This window comes from Camarhynchus parvulus, chromosome 12 (assembly GCF_901933205.1).
Source record: "Camarhynchus parvulus chromosome 12, STF_HiC, whole genome shotgun sequence".
Lineage (NCBI taxonomy): Eukaryota > Metazoa > Chordata > Aves > Passeriformes > Thraupidae > Camarhynchus > Camarhynchus parvulus.
The window spans coordinates 19,934,492-19,956,212 of NC_044582.1; the positions used below are offsets into that span (position 1 = coordinate 19,934,492).

General features: G+C 53.6%; 1 protein-coding gene across 2 annotated transcripts in view; it reads right to left on the minus strand.

The window, feature by feature from the left end:
* The window catches only part of PLXND1 (plexin D1), a 66,829-nt gene extending 45,355 nt beyond the window's left edge, over positions 1-21,474 (minus strand). Inside the window, exons 1-3 of one of the 2 annotated variants that reach the window (XM_030956658.1) lie at positions 20,046-21,383; positions 4,717-4,893; positions 1,694-1,825 (exon numbers count right to left, since the gene is read on the minus strand). In XM_030956658.1, the coding sequence (XP_030812518.1) occupies positions 1,694-1,825; positions 4,717-4,893; positions 20,046-21,383 (1,647 nt within the window). Of the gene's footprint in view, positions 1-1,693; positions 1,826-4,716; positions 4,894-20,045 lie in introns of both variants that reach the window. The other variant, XM_030956659.1, reaches the window with a different exon arrangement.
* Between the last annotated feature and the right edge of the window lie 247 nt (positions 21,475-21,721).

Genomic DNA, 21,721 nt, shown 5'->3' on the forward strand with positions numbered 1-21,721 from the left:
CACAGCCCCACGGAACCCCCGCCCGGCCGGACGCAGCCGCACGGCCGCAGCCGGACACAGGGCACCCGCGCCTCGGGCTGAGACACCCTTCCCCTGGAGCAAGGGCACCCAGCACACCAGGAGCAATCCCTGGCGTGGCTTGGAAGCTGGAGCTGTGCCATGGCCACCTGGCATGGAGACGAGCCCAAGAAGCCACCTGCTGCCCACTGGGGGCCCCCAGAGCCTGTCCAAGCCAGGGGCATGAGCCCCAAGACAGGAATGATGCCCTAGGGCTCAGGAAACCACAGGGTTTGCAGCCAGCTGAGCTGAGCTGGGCTAGGCTGGGCTGAGCTGCTCCTTTTCGGCTGGTGCCATGGCAGGAGCCATGTGAGACCAGGTTACAGAATGTGACACTGCACCTTTCAGAGGTGTCAGATGGACATAGCCTGTCCCTCTCTTGTGAAAAGCTCTCACCCAGACCTGCAGAAAGCTCCTCTCCAGACACAGCCCAGCACTCTCTGGCTGTTTACACAAAGATCAGAAAGCAGCACCACTCTAGAAACCTTGATTTGTGAAAAAATCAAAGTAGCTCTGGGGACTCACTTGGCAGGAGCAGTTGGAAGGGAAAGCATGTGTTAGTTTCTGCTCTCACCTCCTTTGATCTCTAAACATTTGGGAAGGAAACCTGAGTGGTTTGGAACAGTGGGGACTGAAAATGTGAGGTGCCAAGAGTCCTGAGCTCCCACCAGCCAAGCACAGTCCAGGCTGCAGGCTCCTTGGCCAGAGCCCCACTTCACTCATAGCACCTCACTATTCCCCAGCCCTGCAGGGCTCAGCAACCCACCCCAACCCTGTCAAGCTCCTGGGGAGCTTCCCAGGATGCTCTCTCCACCAAAGAGAAACTAACTCATCAGATTTATTGGAAAAGGAGCAGTCAGAGGAGGCACCACGAGCATCACACCAGTTGCTAGATCAGCCCGAGTGGAGGGCACAGCCCAGCCAGGGGCTGAGATGAGCCAGTCAGAGCCATCAGCTGAACAGGCTTCCTGGGAGAGGTCTGTGAAATGATAATGACCAATCTACAGGGAATTAGAGCTCGGAAAATACAAATGCAACATGTAACATTTGGGGTGGTGTGTCTGTTTTGACAGATTAAAATGTAATTCAGGACAAACCCTCAGTGCCTGGAGCGCTCAGCTCTCATCTTCCTACTCTGTTAACTTGATGAAGATGGGACCGCCTGTCTGTACCTGCTGCAGCTCTCCAGGTCTCTGCAGAGCCCTCCTGCCAAGCACTGAGCAGAAACCTCCCCAGGGACCACTTCTGACAAGCAGACTTTTTGTCTGTAGGATCTCCTGAAAGCCTCCCTAAAAACCATGTACTGTCATTTTGGGGTTTCTGTACAGGAACAGCCTTTGCTTATTTCTGTGCTTATTTCTGCACTCCCATAAGTGCAATTCATTTCAGTATCTTTCACTCTTCTTCTTACCTGACCACCACAAAGACCTGATAAGCTGGGCTGCATGGTGGTATTACCCAGCACAGGAGAATGGATAGGCACCTCCCCAGAAAGCGCAGTGACAGCCAAAGCCCTGAACATCTTGGCTTTCACCACTGAAGAAAACCTTATTGTCCCTTTCTGCTCCCAGCTCTGAGCTAAATCAAATGCATGCTGTGCTCCAATAACTGGTTTGTTGAGGACTGAAGATCTCACCTGGTAAGAGGTCATCAGGTAGAGGTAAGTGGAATCAGAAGGGTCAAATTGCATGATAGGGTGGACAGGCTCTCCGTAAGCCACCGAAATGGATCTCCTGCTAATAACCTTCATCGTGCTGTCCAGGTTTATCTGTAGAGGGAAGAGGCCACTCACTGAGACCATTTTCAAACACTAAGGGCAGAAGATTATTTCTCCTTGATCATAAATAAAAACCAGAGTGGTTCAGCGGTGCCCCAAGCTGTCAAGCACTGTGAATCTCTGCACACTTTGCAGGCTGCACACACAGAGCTTTCCTGGAAAGTCAGCTCTGTGTCGCTGGGCAGGCATGGCACGGCCTAGAAAGCCCCAGCCCTGCTCAGTGGCGCAGGACCCTCACTGTCCCTGGTCCCTCTGGAAGGTGACTGATTGGAGGCTCTACCCCTGCACAGCTTCATCCAACAGGCACAGCAGCGTTTGTGTTACCCTCATGCAAGTGGCACCAGCCTTCAGGCCTCATCACATACACACATTCTGTACAGAGAACATCGAGTTCCCAAAACTTAATGAAAAACAGTGAAAATCAGCAACAGGGCTGTACAGCATGGCATCTCCTGCTCCCTGCATATTTGAAAAATAAGTGTTGTCACTCCCAGCCAGAAGAAGCTTCTATCCCTGCTGACTCCAGAAGACCACGGCAGCTGCCACGAGAGTGCCAAGTCCTACCTTGCCTCATGAATCACCAGCTGAAGTGCTGGCAGTGATGGAGGAGGCTGCACAGCATCAGCCTGCCTTTCAGTTCTCTGAATGTCTTGGCATTTGACTTGAAAATTCTGTAAATTAAATGTGGCATTGCTGAGAGGAAATAACAATGGGGCTACACAATTTCTCGTGACAGTCACTTTTCAGCTTAAAACAGAAAGGGAGTGAGGAAAATTCGGCCTTCTTACTAGCAAGGGAAGGCAATATTTGTAATGACCAAGTGTGCCTCTGTTCTCTAAATGTGGATTAATTAATTAACATAGGTTAATTAATTCTTACACTAGAGCAGCAGTGACACACCCCAGTATGACAGCACAGGCTCAGGCTTCTCTCTGCTAAGAAACGTAGCACAGAGAGCTATGCAGAAAAAGGGCACGATCGCTGTGTCCATTTTAAAAGCTGGCTAGCCAGAAGCTAAATTATTTCCCTGGTATCACCCAGGAAGTCCATGAACTGAGCCCTGACATTCCCCACTGCATCCTCTCTCCCTCGCTGCTGATGCGCTCCACGTGGCTGTTTACAGACACCTGTGTCTGGCTCCCTCTGCCTCCTGGGCATATTCACCCTACATCCTCTTCATACAGGCAATTTCCCTGGATTCCAGGGGGCTGCAGGCTCTGGGGAGAGCTCCCACAGCAGCACAGAGGGGTAGTGACTGCTGATTCTGGTGCAGCAGGGGCGCAGGCTGGGGTGGCTGGAGGACACAGACTGCCCTGGGTGCCGGTGGGAGCAGAGCACGTCCTGGGTAACGCCAGCCCTCGTCTGCTCGCACACTGCACTCCCACACCTGCACACATCAGGAGAGAGCCCTCCCTCCCACCGCTGCCCTTGAGGGCACTGCACCCTGGCACGGCTGTGCTGCCCAAGCACTGCTGACCCTCTCATGATGGCTAGATTGGTCCTCACCAAATGCCTGTCTGCAGCCAGAATTGCATTAATTCGCCGTACATGCCCCTGGTGGCCCTAATTGCTGCTGGCAGGAGCTGGGCAAGCACTACTTCTGCCCCTGCGCTGTCTTTTCTCAGGCCACAAATCTGAATGATTTGCTCACGCCAAGTACCTTGTGTCCCGTGCCAAAGAGCAAGGAGCCCCAAAGGTAGAAGGGCTTCTGGTTATGCAGCTGTGTTGTGGAATTAGATTACAGCTATCTGAGCAAATTATCCCAGCACAGGGTAGCCGGGAGCCTCTCCCTAATGGAGGCACTGCAGATAAGGCTGGTCTCTCGGAGATGATAATGGAGCAGAGCTGTTAATGCCGTGTGAACAGGCTGCTCTGCGTGTGGCATGTGCCCCCCAGCCTGCTGCGCCTGGCCCAACGCCAGCTCCCTCCCACCCTCACAAATTACCTGCCCCTGGGGGCAAAAATCAAAGCAGGGAGCCTCTTTGTGATCATGATCGTTCCCACATTTCTGCCAGGAGCACTGAGATGCAAGGGAAAAATCTGGGTAAGTTTTCTTCTACCCGAGTATTTTGATCCAGTATTCCACACTATGCATCAGTCCCCCCAGGCAGAGATAAAGCAGGTATCAGCTGTCTCTGCTCCAGGCCTTTCCCCCCTCTTCTCTATGGACTTTTGATACTGGCAGTTTACCAGACTGCTGTGGCTGCCTGGAATCAAAACTTTCTCTGGCAAACTTCAAGCACGAAGGTTACTGAGAGCTTGCCCTTGTGTCCTGGCTGCAGAGCTGGGGCATTGCATCACCCTGCATCACCTCTTACATGTTATTTAGAACAGACTCCACCACGGGTTCACACCTGCTTTGGATTCAGCTGTGAAGAAGAATCTCTTTGTGATTCCCCTGTCTACATGGAGTCTTCAAAAGCCAGCACCTCAGAGGGAGAATTTATTAGAATAGCTTTTAATAATTTTAATAACTTCAACAATTAAAATAATAACAAAACGTTGTAATTAAAATTATATTATGTTGCGTATATAATTGTATTGTTTTTAAATTATATTAATATAATTAATAAAATAGCTTAATAAAATTATCATTCAATGCTGCACAATAGCATTTTCAGCTTAGGGTTTATCAAAAACATCCTGCTGACATGGAAGCCCTGAGCAGTGATTAACAGCCACCAGTCATAGGCAGCGTGTATCACTGTCCAGGCTATGGCAGTACCCAATGACTTCTTCATTGCCTGAAGGAAGCAGGTGCACAAACCAAGGAGACAACAGATGTCCTCCTCTGGGCAGACCAGAGCTGCTGGAAGGGGGACCCCCGACACCCACCCTGTCCCCAGCTGCGCTGCCCCACGCTGCTGCTGGGCCCCACTTGCCTTCAGGAGGGCTCCACTGGCCGTGCCCAGGAACACGACCGTGTAGTTGTTGACACTGGCCACTGCCACGGCGGTCAGGCCGCTGTAGGTGAAGATGGGGGTGGCTGTGACCGGGTTCAGGATGGCCAGCGGGTGCTGGAGGTGTGCGGCGCCGCAGTCCAGCTGCTCCGGCTGCAGCTGGGGAGAGACACACACATCAACAGGCTGCACAAGCATCGGCGCGCTCCCTCGCCACCCCCTCGGCAGCACGGGGGACAGACTGCTCAGAGCCCGCTCTGCCTTCCTACAGCCCTCACTGCTGAGCCACGCAACAGGAAAATGCAGCTGGCCCTGGCTGCTGAGCTGACCCACAAGGGCTGGCACAGGGGGCACGAGGCTGACAGCAGGGCTCCCACATCCATTCACTGCCAGGGGCCAAGGCAAAGGCAGGGTTAAGGACTTGTCATTGACCTTGTCTATGAGCAGGCATTTGACTTGTTTGGCCAAAAGCAAGACAACAGACTTGACTCTCCTGTGCTAAATTAATTAGTGCATCTGCTGCATGACAGCAGCATTTGCAAGTGGAACTGATGCCTCATATTCCTACTACCCTGCCAAGATGCACCCAAGATTTATGACCCCTCACTCCGAATCCTCTGAGATTCTCATGTAATTTCTGCTCAGACAACTTGGATGGATTCAACAATGCCTGAACATCACAACAGTCTCACGGCCAACAATTTACCTGCAGTCACTCCTGCAGCAGCTTTTCTGAGCTGCAGCAGGTGCAGCTGGAGCCCTTCAAATGATGAGCACGTTTCAAGGGCCATTACCACGTCATCCACATGTGACCCCAGGTTTAGCCCAGGAGATGCTGTGACCCCACTGTCACACTCCTTGGCAGGGCTGGCATTCCAGCAGCAGCAGGTACCCACAGGTACCCACCATCCAAGCCCCAGTTGTGGGAAGTGCCTGTACAAAATTCCAGCAAGAAACACCTGCAAGGTCGCAGCCCACACCCCAAGGACAAAGCACATTTGTGCCTTTCTGAATCCAGTCATAAGGCAGATAGCACTGCCACAGAAGCTGACAGAATTCTGAATTTAAGCAGAATAAACACAGGGATTTGAGGCTGTATCTGTCAGGGAATGGGAATGCAGTTTCCACCAGGCAGAAGGTGACCACCAGCCTGTTCAGCACAGTCCTTCCTCCCTGGACTACACCAGGGCCTGGATACTAATTCCTTAGTCATCATCACTATTTCATTAATAGAACCAGGCTAAAGCTTCGGCTCTCTCCTCTTTCCAGACAGTTCAGAAGATTAAGCAAATATTTAGGCTTTGCAACAGGAGGATGAGACTAGGCAAGGTCTCTCTGCAGGGTCATCCCACTTTGGGGTGCAACTCTTGCCTCATGCCCATCTGCCCCCAAGCCACCACTGTGTCTTGGGCTGGTGCCACACCACAGCAACACATTCCTGGGGAGAAGTGGGGAAGAAACATGCTAAAACCCAAAGGGAATGCAAAGTGGTGGGGCTTTGAATGCATAAGCAAGGGATGGTGCCCCTGCGCCAGCAAAAGAAACAAAGCCCCAGACAGACACCCACAGGGGGTCAGTGACCTCCCTGCCATGGCCACGACTGGTCCAGGGAGCAGTGAGCATGGGGACCGCAGGCCATGGCACTGCCCACTCCTCCTCCTTGCATGGCAGAGGACAGCAGCAAACCTCACCAGGAGCTGTGGGTGCCAGCCAGCCCTTGGTGTGTTGTAGCAGCTGGTCAGCAAACACTTTGGCTACCCAGCAGAGCAGTCACACCCCACAGCAACCTCTGCACAAGAGCACGCACCCCTGACCACAGGGATCCTGCTGCTGCAGACACAGCCAGGGCTCGCATCTCTGCTGCTGGGCCAGCACAGCCACAGTGCCACTAGAGACAGGCTGAGTCTTCTCCAAAAAACCACCCTGACCTTGGTCCCCTGTGCCCCCCAGAGCCCGTGGCCACCGCTGGCTGCGCCAGACACAGAGTAACAAAAGCCTGATGTGAAAAACTTCCTCCGCTCAGATGAGTGCCAAATGGGGCAGCACATTCAAAGCTGTACCTCTGTTCTTACGGGACCAAGACTAAAGGATCAAGTTTGTGGATGCAATGCTAAATGCATTCTGCAGTTTTACTGCACCTCATTCTAGTAAAAAGTAAAATCACTTTAGCCAAATTCTTAAATATTTATGTTTTCTCTGTAACTGAGCCACATAACTTTTTTGATACTATACAGAGGACATGGCAAGCCATTCATGTTTCTGATTTAATGATTCCTTCCCTTCACAAACAGCTATTTAGAAACTCACTTGGGGTTATTTACTTTTCTTAGGGATGGTTATCTCTACCTCTTCTTCATTACCCTTTAAGAATATCACCACCTGAAGCTTACAAGGCTCTTTCCTGCAGGGAAACTGAGGCATAAAGGCATCTCCGGCCACCTGGGACCTCAAGGGATGCTCAGCACCTCCTCTCTATGGCAGCTGCACAAGAGCTGGGACCAGCATCACTGCCTGCCAGCCTGAAAGACTTGGCCCTTCCTTCTCACAGGTGGCCAAAATCACGGGAAGTCCCTTATCTGCAGCGCCTGCCTGCTTATAAATCATGTATTTCAGAGCTCATATCAGTGCAAAGTGTTTTCCATAGTAAACAGGATGTAACTATTCTAACCCAGGCTGAGCTTTATTTTGCCTGCACACATCCTTCCTCTGAAACACCTTTCTTCAAATGACATCAGATCTTCCAACAAACGGATGGCTAGGAGACATATGGTATTTCCCTCTCCCGGGTCCAAAGAAGGGATGACATGCTGTGCTGCTGCTACCCGTACCCCACAGCACCAAGAGGACAGCTAACTCCATCATGTTACAGTAAACAGGATACAGCCAAGTCACATCCTTCTGCAGGCACCAGGCAGTCACCACAGCTGGGGAACTGCACTGGATGAATGGAACAGAAGGCCATCCACAAGTGGAAGGGGTTAAATCTCACTCTTTCTTAAATCAAGCTGCCCTATCCTGAAGTAGGAAAAGAACAAATGCTAAGTTTTCTTCCAAAAACAATCTCTTTCTATAATCTGCATTTTAAAACACCCCGTGGGCATTTACTGTATTGCCTCTATTTTTCTTTGACATGCTCTGGGTACTCAGTAACTCACAGAACTGTGGGCTGATTCCAGATCAAAACCTCCTGCCCACAAGACTCTGCCCCTCTGTCGCTGATGAGGAGCCTCTTGGGTGAAGCTGGGGACAGCCACGGCCAGCACCAGCTGAGCAGCTCTGCCCTGCCAGGACAGGGGAACACGCTGCTGTGCCCCTACACACTGCAATTTGTGCTATTGCTGCAAAACTTCACAAGTGATGCAAATGAATTCAAATCAAGGGGCCACAGCTAAGAGGATGGTTACTCAGATTAACCCCTCAGTGTGATTGCAGAAACAAAATGAGACAGAGATAAAAGATTTCCAGCCACATCAGAGCTCAAGAGTTCAGCTGTCTTCACAGTGTGAGTTCAGTTCTTTATCCCAGGCCTATAAGGAGCAAAAAAAGTGATTTCTCAGAATTTCCATTACAGCTCCCCAGCCCTGGGCATGCAGGATGTCCCTTCGGGAAGGAAGTCTGTTGGAAACAGAAGGAGGAAGAGGAGTGGTGAGGCAGCTCTCAGGAAAACCATGAAATGTGCTGATTTCTGCATCCTGTGTTTGTGACCTTAAAAATAGTTCCCAAGCAAAGCTGGAGCTAATTTGTGACTCAGAAGCTGCGGCGCAAGGGAAGCCCAGAGCCCCTGCCCTCCACAGGGCCATGCTGGCTGCACTGCAGCAGCTCCAGAGCTCTGGAGCAAGGAGGGGAGCCCGGCCCCTCTCCGACTTCGTATCAGAGAGGATTAAAGTGTTGGCTTCCAGCATGCCTGGAGTCCTGGGAAAATGACACAGCCAGCATCGGATAATCCGCTCCAAACTTGTTGATTTGTGGGACTTAGCCATCATCTTCATAGGCTCAAAATTTGGCAGCTGCTCCCACACAACTGACATTTTCAGGCCATTAAAGGCTGTGATAAAAGGGCTCTAGTTTTATCTCTTGCCTGCCTTAACATAAACCATTAGGCTTTTATTAACATTTAGGTATGACTCAGGGAAATTTCTGACTGCAGAGCGAATATTCAGAATAATTAGGATACTATCTGAAGAGAATAGCAGGACACAGACCTGCACTGAACAGTAGGGACAGGCTAAAAACCAGTGGGGAAATATTGCATAGGAGAATGGACACGGCCAGTGATGCCAAGGCAGCCTGGCTGCATTATGCTAAGGGAGAGTACAAGCCCTGCTCTGTGTCGGGCAGAGCCCAGACCAAGCACACACCCCCAGCATTCCCCCCGGAGCTCCCCCGTTCCCCAGCAGTTTGTATGCACAATCACTCGTTTATCTGCTGCAGTGTCGCAACCAGACCTGTCAAAACCAGGCTTTTTGGGATGCCTGGAGGAAAATGTCATCCTCAGAAGAGGACTCCACTGTTGAGGCACTTGAGATGTAAGCAGTCTCCAGCTGCTCAAGGGCAGGCATTAGCACAGAGCTCCTCAGACTTCCCATCATATTTTTTTAGGCAACAGGAGGCAAATCAATGTGCACTTGTGGCCAGCCAAGGCACTCAGGCTGAGAATCTCTGGCAAAATGAATCTAGACAATTTTTTTTCTGAAGAATTACCAAGAGTATAGTATTCATGCAGCACAGCAGACGTTCTTGAAAAAAGCAAAAAAAGGCTTAAAGTGAGACTTGCACTCTGGTTTCACTGTTTGCTAAAACAAGTTCCTCAAGCAAGGAAGTGGGAGTTTTGCTGTGTTTTGCCCGTTTGCACAATGCCAGCCCTGGACTAGGGTGCTTTGTGAGTCACTAATGTGACACCAGTAATGGTCTATCCCAACACCCCTCTGCTCCCAGCAGCCACCTAGACCTTGTGCCTGCAGGGAGCTATCACTCTTAGAAAACTCATTCTTCCCTCTCTCTCCTCTTGACTCCAGGCTTTTCTTTCCTGCCAGCTCCTAAATTTCACTCTTGGCAGCCTCACACGGGACTGTGGCTGAGGTAAGGAAGGGGACAGGGCACAGAGGACTGCTAGAAGGCAGGAGACAGCAAGCACAGGACTGATGGCTGGGGAAAGGCACAGCTGGGTCGGGCCAAAGCCCTGCGGCTCAGCAGCAGCAGCCATGCTTACCTCCACCGCAGCCACAGACCTCAAACCACCAGAGGTGTGAGACTGGAAGAGGCTCTCAGCGTCCCAGATCATCTCAGAGGGCAAAACCCAAGCTCCATCTGCTGCTCTGGCAGTGGCAGCCCTGGGCAGACAGCACGGACACCCGCCCAGCTGCTGCCTGCCAGAGCCCACCTTAGCAGGAGGACACGGAGACTGGGACAGGAGCAGGGCACTGCTGGGCTGCAGGCACAGCCACTCGGCTACAGCGGGGCCAAAGCCTGACAGCAGCTTCAACAACCACAGGTCCCTCTTGCCATCCAACCATCTGCTGCTGTGAGTCCTCACAGGCTGCAGCCTCAGCTCCAGCAGTGGCACCAAAGTTGGATGCCTGCAGCTGACAGTGTGATTCCCCTCTAAATCTCCTCTGCTCCCTCCTCCAGCCACAACTGGCCCAGCTCATGGCCATCATCACTCCATCAGCCCCAACCCTGTCATGCTGACCCCAACTGGAAAAGAAAGCTGAAGGCAATGTGCACAGGTGACTGGCAGACCTGCACAGCCCTCCCCCAATAGCCCCTCCCAGCCCCGGCAGCCCAGCACGGGTCCCCCTTCCCTGCTCCACACAAGCCCAGGGTCTGGCACCCAGCAGTGCTTCCCCAGCAGGGCACTGAAACAGCAAGCACAACAGCATGGGGAGCTGCTCAAAGTGGAGAAACATGAAAAAGAAGCACTTTTTAAACTAAAATTGCACATCCTTCATGCCGCCAGGAAGACTGGTCAAGCTTATTATGTTAGCCTTCATCCTGTATTAAATACAATACTTCAGATTATACAATCAAATCCACCAGGAATGGGCAAGCAGAGGGATTAACAAACAGGCTCCAGAGGGGTTGTCACAGTCAGAACAGCACGTGTTTGAGCAGCAAGAGCTTGTATGTCCTTTAAATTCACCCCTCCTGGAAACTCAGCTCCTCTTCCCACTCCCTGGGGACAAGGGGCTGAGCAGATCAGCGTGCCTCATGTCAAGGACACCCACTTCTGCTCAGAAGCCCAAGAGACACCTCCCCCATCGAAACTGCTCAGAGTAAGATGCTTGGTCTATTTAGGCTGTACTTTCTGAGCTGTGCTTTCCCTGTTACCCCTCCACCACTCAACCTGTGTTTCTCATTTATGTTAAGCTTTGGCCTCAGTAACCAACCTCAGACCATTCAAATTCTCTTCCACAGGGAAGAGCCCCTGATGAACCATGAGTTTGGCTCCTCGATCTTTGGTCGTTACTATTTTATTATTGCTAGACTAACACTTAGCACTTCACATGCTCAAAGTGCTCTGAAGGCATATCTGTGCAAGTCAGGGCTGAAAAAAGCATCCATTAAAGTAACAGCTTCTTACCTAGCACAACTGGTCTTTTGCATGTGTCAGTTCAAATCTATTTCATTTAGCAATAGTTTATAGTAAATGTTTTCCTGTATTTTCTTCATTAGTTCTGCTGAACCCATCAAGCCCCGAGATAATGAGCACAACTCTACCCTTCTTTTACACATCCTAAGTAAAACCTGCCTCTGAGAAGCAACGCTGTGCCGCAGTGCTGTCGCCCTCTGGGTACCCCCCACGCATCACCTGCTCCACAGCCTCAGCACCAGAGTCCAAAAAACAAACCACCACCACTTGGTCGAGCACCCAGCCCACAGAAGAAGCTTGTCACAGAAAGCTTAATAAAACCATTTAAAACCACGCTCATTAACTGAGCATTCCAAATGCAGAAGCAACCAAGCTACACAGATGTAGTCTACAGGAAACACACCACTTCCCTGGATCACCAGTGCAGCCTTCCTCCACTCTAACCCCTGTCCTCATTCCGGGGGCAGAAGAAATTCAAGCAAAGAGAATTATCAGTGCAAAGGAAGTGCAAAGGATGAACGTGTGAGCCAGGCTCCTCCAGCCTGTGGCCAGCCCTCACACTCACAGCCCGTCTCCTCCGGCAGACAGCACCTGAACAAAGCAAAAGGTTTTCAATAGCTCCTTTTGTTTAGGTGACCCACCAGAGACAGCAGTGGCCACAAGCAGCTCACAGCCTGCTGGATGTTGGCAGCACGCAGCACACAGTGGATGAAAACCAAATAACCAATGGGCTCCTGCTCCAGAAGGGAGCTGTACACAGCAGCAAAATACCTTAAACAGAGATGCGGCAGAAATGGAAAGGGAAGTTCCCAATTTTCTTCAAATAATAAATGTACATGTTTTCAAAATCCAGACTTTCAGGCAATTTTGCTCCTGGGTTAGAACTGAAAGATTTGTATTCCAGTTCCACTTAGAATACACAACCTGCAGACATCTTGTAATAGCAACAGCTCTCCAATGGTTCAGGCCCAATATGGGCAGCCTTGTTCCAGTAGCTGGCACAGCATCAGCTAGGTTCTGTGGCTGCAAACGTGAGCCTGCAGCTTCATTGGACACTGGGACTTTAACTGGGGCTTGTGCCTGGGCTCAACCACTCCACCAGAGCACTCCTGGGAGCATGGCAGCAAACCCATGATTGCGGAGGGGCACAGCACAAGAAGCCCCCTAACATGGGAAAGAGCTTAACAATCCAAGTTAACCCCTATCATGCTGCCCACTGGAGAAAAAGCCCATGCTGAGGAGCCTCTTGTCCCACCTTGCAGGGCTGTGCTTATCCACAGGTCTGATAATCGGGAGAGGAAGGCACAGGGATCAGCAACACAGGTCAGACAAGCGCCATCCCTGTGGCTGCAGGATGCCAGAGCCAGCACATCCCCACTCCTTGGAGACATCCCAGCTCCCACAGGCCTGCATAAGGAGCCAGCGTGCACCCTCTGTGCTGGACAAGCCCTGCTGACACTCAGCAGGTATCAAGGCAAGATCATGGTGGGCTTTGCTGCCCACCCTGCTCACCAGCACGTCACATCTGACTAGGGCTCATCTGGGCCCAGTTTGATCTGGGCTTTCCCAGGCACAAGTCGTCCCATGCCCCTGCAGCCTCGCTCTGTCAGAACGGCAGAGCTGCTCTCCAGATGTTAGCAATAAGTACTGCTCCCTCTGCTCAAAAACATCAATAAATTCTACTGGCCTCTCAAAGTGAGAGATGCTGTAGACAGTCTGCCACCTCCTCCACCTGCTGCAGGGTGTTACAGCCCAACTTGAAAACAACTGCTCATTTCTTTACCAACCCCACAGGAATCAAAACCAAAAAAAAGGAAAGAAAAACACCAAAACCCACAACCAAAAACACCCAATCAAGCAAAAAAAAAAAAGAAATAGCAAAGCAGATCCCTCCTGTTGATCCCCTGTGGCCCCAGGGATGTGTGCTGGGGACAGTCACACAGAAACACTTGGGACCTCAATTCAAATCCTGACACTGCCACTCTTCTGATCAGAGACATCCATCAGGGGACCTGGGCACCCACTTCCCCACCATGAAACCAGGACAACAATGCTGCCCCAACACAGCAGCTGCACTGTACCCAGGGCTCACCAAGCCAAAGGGACCTTGAGTGCATGGGGTTGTTGAAACACTGCCCTGCGGCAGGGCACTGGGGACAACGCCACCAAGCAACAGTCACCCACCCCGGAGCCATTTTCCTTCCTCCAGCCAAGAATGCCAACCCCCATCCAGGCCATGCCTGGTACAGAGCAGCAGTCACACCCCTAAACTACCCCATTCCCAGCACAGAGTAGCAGCCACATGCCCCATCCATCCCTCCTCCCTGGTGCAGCTGAGGGCTCGTCCCTGCAGCTGGGAGCTGCTGGCACCCAGCACACGCTCCACCCCGGCACATGCCGGGCACAAGCCGGGAGGCACAGCCATGCTGGGTAGGCAGGTGTGCTGGCACTCAGGTAGCTGCAGGCAGTGTGTGCTGGCACTCGGGGGCCGCAGGCAGTGTGTGCCGGCACTCGGGGGCCGCAGGCAGTGTGTGCCGGCACTCGGGGGCCGCAGGCAGTGTGTGCCGGCACTCGGGGGCCGCAGGCAGTGTGTGCCGGCACTCGGGGGCCGCAGGCAGTGTGTGCCGGCACTCGGGGCCGCAGGCAGTGTGTGCCGGCACTCGGGGGCCGCAGGCAGTGTGTGCCGGCACTCGGGGGCCGCAGGCAGTGTGTGCCGGCACTCGGGGGCCGCAGGCAGTGTGTGCCGGCACTCGGGGGCCGCAGGCAGTGTGTGCCGGCACTCGGGGGCTTAGAACATTGTTTCCAAGCACCGCAGGTTCCAGCTCGCCTGGTGCTTGCATTAAATTACCCAGCCAGGGGCTCAGACACCAAGTTTCCAACCCCTCGCTGGGAGAGGACATCCGAGTGTCCCAGCAGTGCTGCTCAACAGACACCTGCCAGGATTTACAAGGCGTAGTAAGGTGTTTCTACAGCATCCCTGGGCGTCCATACACATCTCATGGTGCCTTATTCACTTCTCCAGGTGCCCTCAGTCCCATTCACTGTAAATGAAACTTTGAAACATCAGAAAAGAGATGGCAAATCCCTTCATTCCCAGCCACCGAGACCCTGCAGCTGAGCCTGCATCCACTGTGGCTCCTGGGGCATGGGTTTGCATTCAACACCTGCCCTGGAAAACCCCTGGCTTTAGCCAAAACTACTCTTTTTCTTTTCCCACCTAAACTGTTATTTAGTTACAGGGGATTTGATGAGCTCAATGGATCAAATCTAATCTGAGCATCCAGGTAGCAGGAATTACCGGGTCTGTACAGCCAGGTGTTGGCAGAGCTCTCCAGAAACCAGCAGCATGCCCGTGACCCCCTGCCTGCCGAGGGATGGCAAACACTTTGCCTGCCCAGCCAGCAGCACTGGGCCCCCAGAGCAGGCAAGCACCGTGCCACAATCAGGAGCCAGTTTCTGTTCCCTAAAGCAGCACAACTTCCCGCTTCCAGGCACAGAAACTTTTACCACTTTAACCAAATTTCCCTTTGCAATCTGGGACCTGTTTGAGCTTGAGATGCAAAGCAGGGATGAGCCCTGGGGCCCCCAGGAAAGCATTCCCACCACCCACCTTCAGCTCGGGGGCACCGACCTGCTGCTCAGGAGACTGCCCTGCTTGGCACGGAGCACGAAGGCCGCGCCAGCCCTGGCAGTGGGAGAGCCCCCGGGCACTGACAGCCCACAGAGATGAGCCTGCCTTCCCAGGAAGGATGGTGTTCACACAGCTGCCTGTGTGCACCTTGACTGCAGCAGCAGGTTGCACTTCCACATAAATTCCCAAGGAAACCTAACAACAGCTGACCACAACTCACCAGTACCAGGTGAGGGACAGAACAGGTAGACAGTGCTCTGGTCTGGCTCCAAAGCCAGGCAAAGCTCACACTGTGGCTTAAACCTCTCGTCAGGGCACCCTGGGTCCCACTGGCCCCTCCACGGGGGTCCCACCTGAGCCCTCGCCCCCAGCCCTGGCAGGGCAGCTGAGGGACACCCACCTCTCCATGTGTAATGCCACATCCCAGAGCAGAACAGGTGATGGTGACAACCATGGTACAGCTCTACAGTACCTGAGCAGTGACACCTTGGGGAGCTGCCAGCAACGCTAAACTGCCTGCACTGCAAAACACAGAAATTAGGCTTGCCACAAGAACTCCTGCCTCATTTTTAATGAAGAAATTAAGTGTAAATTCCCAGTTTCCTTTCTGTGGCTAATCCTCTGGATTTATTTGAGTAGATGTAGGGTTAGAGCACATTTAGTTTCATGTTTGGAATTTCTAAATTAGTATAAACCAGCACTTCAAAGTAACTCAGCTTCTATAAAACCCAATCCCATGGAGATGCCACAGTATATTTGGACAGTAAGTAGATGCTTTGTCATATTCCCACATGTATATGAGATTTTTTTCTTTGGGAACATTTTCTGACTGGTTTTAAACCACATTTCCATGCCCAGGCACACATATATACAGAGACTGTTTATACAGTCTACCCAAGGAGTTCATTTTATTTAACAACCCATTATAGTACAGCTCACTGGTGGGTATCTCATCATTACACCCCCAAACACAGTGTTCAGTGACCATGCAGGATCTGACACAAAGCCACAAGAGCCAGAAACTTGAGAATTAATGCTGAAACGTTTCATTATCCCATGCCACTATGCCTATGGTTTTCAGCAGAGGAAATAAACTGGATTTTCAGCCCTTTTCAAGTTGCAGGCCCCAAAATATTTCCCAAGAGAGATGTAGTTCCCTGGCCAGCAAATCTAGGCCTAATGAATATATCTGCTTTCTGTATCTCTCTAGGAGATTTTAGGAGACTGTGGGGCTCATGCAGAACCCACAGAAGACACTGAGTTTGGTGCAGCTGTGAGCATGGGATGGGGTTTCCAGTGCAGCTTTTCCTCAAATTAGCTTGTTCATCACAGCAAAATGTGCACACAAAGGTGCCTGACCATATCCCCTGCCAAAATACCCATTGAGAGATGAAGCAGTGGCAAGAGGACACTGTGGGGGCTTTGCTACACTGGGACATGGCTGTGATGTGGTGTGACCAAAGGAACAGCCAGGCAAACCTTTGTTTTCAGTGGCGCTGAGGGGGACACTCCTGTGATGTCCCACTGCTCTCGAGCCAGCCAGAAGCTGGGGATGGGCTCTTGCCTGCTTTGCTTTCTTATGAAATGTCTGTGTGGGATGTCTTCAGCATCCCACAGCTGTGTCACACTCCAGCCATCCAGCCAGCATAACCTTCAAACCCACTGGGCCATGATCCTCCCAGGGTAGAATAGCTCAAATAGGAGCTATAAACCCACGCAGCGTCCCAAGAATTTGATAAGCTCTGTCAGCACACTGCCGCAAATGCTGTTACAGGCAGCTTGCTCCAGAGAGCTCCTACTCCTCTTCCCTTCTGGGGGCTTGAGTCCAAATTCCACATGGGCTTTGAGTGGGCAAAACACCACAGTGATTCCATGCAAGTATTCCAATTTAGCTGCATTTGACACAAAATTCATTATAAAAAACTATTTCTGTTAAGGGGAAGCAATCCTAGAGCTCACCCACTCACTGTCGGTGCAAGAAGCCAACCAACCTAAATCCTTCCCTCACACATCCTCCTTCCCCTGAGCTGCCACTGTGAATTCATCTCCTCAGTACGTGACTTTTCAGCAACCCTCACTGAGAAGAACCAACAGCCCCCACTCCTGACCTAGACCATCCTCCTCTGCACATCTTCTCCTCGTCTGACACAAAGCTGTTAAGCACGTGCTTAATTGCAAGTAAATATTTCCATCGAAGACAGGGGCTGTTCCCAGGCCAAGCTGGTGGCTTCCCTTGCCCAGCCTGGGGAATGCAGGCCAGCGGGCAGACCCACCTGCCTCATCCACCCTTCACAGCCCTCCGTGTGACCAATCCCACATGGTCAAAATGAGAGCCAAACAAGTGGCTGCCACCACATCGACCTGTACAGGGACAAAGCCCCTCGTTCTGCGCCAGCCTCCCTCAGACCTCCCAGCAGAGCACTGAGTGGGGAGAAGCCCTGCCCCAGGCTTCAGGCAGCTCTGAGCAGAAATGCCGTGGGACTGACAGGGATGGCTGGCATGCTGAGTGCCCACTCCCAAAACCCCTCACGGGTGGGTGAGTGCTGGAGCTCCCTGGCTGAGGCAGCAAGCACTGCTGGAGAGGAGCATTCAATTAGACTGGAGAGCACACAAGGGGTCAATGATTTTCCTTTCACACTGCATTACACCTAACAGCCCATGGTCCAGACTTGTAACAACTGACTACTTCAGCTGAACCCACGCTTGGAATGAATCAGGCCAATATCAGGGTTTTTTCCTTCCAAAAGGAGATTAAAACCCAGGTATTTGGTCCTCAGGAAGAGCTAACGAGTCACATTTACTAACACCAGAGACCCTATCAGTGATGCACAGGGATGCAATGGGAAAACTGGAAACCCACTAACAGATACTGAACTGCTCTGCCAGACCAGCTGCTGCTTTAATATATTTTCCTGCTGCCTTTCCATGTCTGGGACACAAAATGTATTGGTGGAAACTGATGTTAGGTTTTTACAGCACAAAGAAACACCCTATTACAACTCTTCTCTTGACACTGCCACTCTGGGACTTGAAAATAAAAACAGCTTGTTGTTAACTTGTTGGCAACTCTAACAATTAAGGAAAAGGCAAAGAAAAAAAAAATTAAAAAAAAAGGCTCCTGACTAGCAGGATGGCTTCCCAGCAGGCTAGATCAGCGGTTTTAGAGGAATATGCTTCAAATAAATGGGAAGTGTAGAAATATTAGGCATGAACGAATATTAATGTTATGCTTCATTTATATCCTGCTGTACTTGACATCAAAGGATCTCAAAGCAGCTTCACAAATGCAATCTGACGCTACATGAGTTGGGTTTCTGAATAACAATAAATACGGGAGTACGTGGGAAACTGAGGTACCTTGGGTTCAATGACTGGTTCAAGGCCAGTGACACAGCAGCAATGTCAGTTGGTACTAGAACCCGATCTCCCCATCCATCTTACATCACCACTGGTCTTACTGCTGTCTCCACATGAACAAATTTTCTTGCAGCCTGATCTTGCCACGGTTGCAAACAGAGGGCTCCCACTGACTCCCAATGGCTTGGCAGTGCTCAGTTATTTTAGCTCATTCCCCTGACCCTCATATCCTGTTGCTCATCCGTTCAAGAACACAGCATCCTTCTCAGCTTTTATGGCAACAGTGACAACAGGCTCCTGGTCGCCCACCCTGCCTACCCAGGTAGTACTTGGAGAGGAAGGTGCTACCAGGAACACACATTACAGTGGAACAGTGTGACAAGCCAGGACCAAAGATGGAGTGAAATCTCATCTGTGCGTAGTCTCCTTTGAGTAACTCATTAATTAGCTGTCTAAATACCTTACTGGGTACAGCACTTGATACTTTCAACATCAGCAGACTGATGATAGTCATGATTATTTTTTTTGCTGAACAGAAGTTAGAAAAAACTGTACCTCCACAGCAGTCCTGGAGTCCAGGGGAAGCTCAAGGGTGATGGGTGCTTCTGCCACTATGTTTCAGTTATGACCAGGCTCTTTGTTCACTTCCCAAGCACCTCTCTGCCAGGGCGGGTCAAGCAGCCCCAGCCCCGATGCTGCTGCTTGACCCGCCCTGGCAGAGACAGCTCAGTCCCGCCCGGGGCTCAGGGGCTGCTCCGCAAGGATGCTGAGCATCAGCCACAGCCAACAAGAACTACGGGTGCCTTCACATCCTGTAAATAGGATTCCTGACTCCCAGCGAGTCCTCTGAGAGCCGTGACCATGCCAAGATGCCAGGACTGAGCTCCCAGTGTTTAACACACCCAGTCTTTGTGGAATTAGCGCCAGCTACTAGATTTGCTGGCTGTCAGGCAGCTTGTACTTTGCCACCAGGGAAAAACCGTTCAACTTTGCTAGAGCAGGTCTATGAACCAAGTGCATTAAGACTACATATTTTACCACAGAGTGGAGATGCCACACTAAACACTCCGGTTACCATGGGAAACCTTTCTCTCTTTGCCACTGGCATTGCACAGGGAAGCCCAAGCCCAAATGCTCTATCTCGCCTCTGAAATCAAACAGATGTTTTCACAATCTCTGATGGAGCCGAGCTGTGCACTCGTCCCAGAGGAAGGGCAAAATGCAAGCGTTAAAGCAGCCCTTTTCCCTCTCTTTTTTCCCAAGCATCGTATATTTTTAGTGAAAAGGGAAACAGGCGACTCTGTCTCGCGCTAACATTTACGGTCACTCGGTAACAAATTGTGACAATGGCAAACTTCTGCCACGAACGCGGGGAGCCAAGGCTGCCTGTGTGCCGCCCCTGGCAGGGATGTGCGCCGCGGGACGGGACACGGGGCTGGCGATGCCCGCGGACATGCGGGCGCGCGGGGCACCGACGAGAAGTGGGGCACCGACGACCAGGTTAGGGGAACGATTCTGTCCCCGAGCAGGCGGGAGGGTCTCCGGGGAGAGCAGGGAGGGCAGCGGGGTGTGAGGCTCAGCCGCCCGCCCGGGGGAAGCGGGGGATGCGCTCCAGCTCGGGAGAGGTGGCGACAGCAGCGGCCACGGGACGGGACACGATGGGGCCGCTGCCCACCGCCGGCCACCGCGTCCCCGCGCCCCCTCGCCCCGGCAGGTGCCCGCCGCCCGCCTTACCTGTATATTTCTCTTCTCGCAGGCCGGGCCGGTGCCCTGCACCACGCTGTCCAGCACGGTAACCATGCCGGCGGCCGGGCTGACGAGGCAGGAGTTGCGGGCGGCCCGGATCGTCTCCTCGATCTCGGCGAAGCGGAAGACGCAGAGCGCGGACTGCGGCCGCCCCCGGCCGCCGCCGGCTCCGGCCCGCTCGAAGACGCCGAAGAGCAGCTCCTCGGGGGGCGGCGGGGCCGGGGCCGGGCCGTGAGGAGCGGCGGGGCTGCGCCAAGCTGCCCGCGCCGGGAAGACGGAGACGAGGCGGGTGAAGGCGTCGGCGGCGCCGCCGCAGCGCAGCCCCAGCTGGATGTAGGACTCGGTCAGCTTCTTGGTCTCGCCGCTGCCGTTGAGGGTGGCCTCGGCTGGCTCGCCCAGGCAGATGCGGGCCAGCAGGCTGTGCGCCGGGCTCTCCTTGTCGCCCGCGTTGGCCTCACTGTTGAGAGCCAGGTAGGCGTACGGCCGGCGGGCGGGCGGCGTGGACCCGTGCTGCAAGAAGGCGCGGACGAAGCTGAGCTTGTGCCGCGCCTTGTCGCCCGCCTTGATCTTGAGGATGTTGTCGTCGGAGGGGTTGATATCGAAGGTGAAGAGCTTGGCCAGGTCGCCGCGGGCGTTGAGGGCACGGATAGCGATCTCGGGCGTGTTCTCGAAGCGGTGGTCCTCCAGGCTGTTGTTGCGGGGGAAGAAGGGGCTGCCGAAGCCAGTGTAGGTGGCGGCCACCAGCAGCCGCGCCCCGCCGCCGCCGCCGCGGCGCAGCACCAGCCCCACGGTGGAGGCGTTGGGGTGGTTGGCTGCGACGTTCAGCATGCTAGGGAAGACAGCGACCGAGTCGCTCCCGCCCGGCGGGAAGCGCACGGCCACTGCCGAAATGTTTGCCATGCTGCGCAGCTGGCAGAGGCCCTGGTAGATGGAGCCGCAGACGACAAGGACGCCCTGCTCTGGGTCGGGCTGCAGGATCTTGTTGTAGTTGTTGGTGAGCACCCTGGGGTGTTCACAGGAGGCCTGCGGCAGCTGCGGTGCGTGGCACAGCGGGCTGTCCAGCACCGGCCCCACCGCCGCCTCCGCCTCCAGTGCCAGCTCGCCCCCCGACAGCTGGAACAACCGGTTGACGGCCGCCAGGTAAACGCGGGAGCCGGGGCCGTCCAGCGCAAAGTTGTTGGTAAGGGTGGGCGAGAGGAACTTGCGCTGCACCTCCAGGCCGGCGGCTCGGCCAGGCAGTAGCAGCGGCAGCAGCGGCAGCAGCAGCGGCAGCAGCACGGGGGGCCGCGGCTCAGCGCCTGCCGCCGGAGCCGGGACCGGAGCCATCCCGCCGCCGCGCCGCACAGTGCATGTGCCCGTCGCCGGGCGCGGGAGGGGCGGGCGCGGGGCCGCTTCCTGCGGAGGCAGCGCCCGCCGCCGAGCGACGCCCGCGGGAAGTGGCGGCCGCGGCGGGGGGCGGCGGGGCGGCGGGGCGCGCGGCCGCGCCCCCCCCTGCCCCCGCCCTCCGCCCGCCCCCGCCCCCGCCCCCGCACCGGCGCTCACCGCGTCCCGGTGCCGCGGGCCCGTCATGTGCGTGCGGTGAAGTTACCGATGTCTGCCGCGCCGCCGACTGCGCGGCACCGAGCGGCTCCGGGGGGCTCCGGACAGGGGGTCCCCCCGCCGCG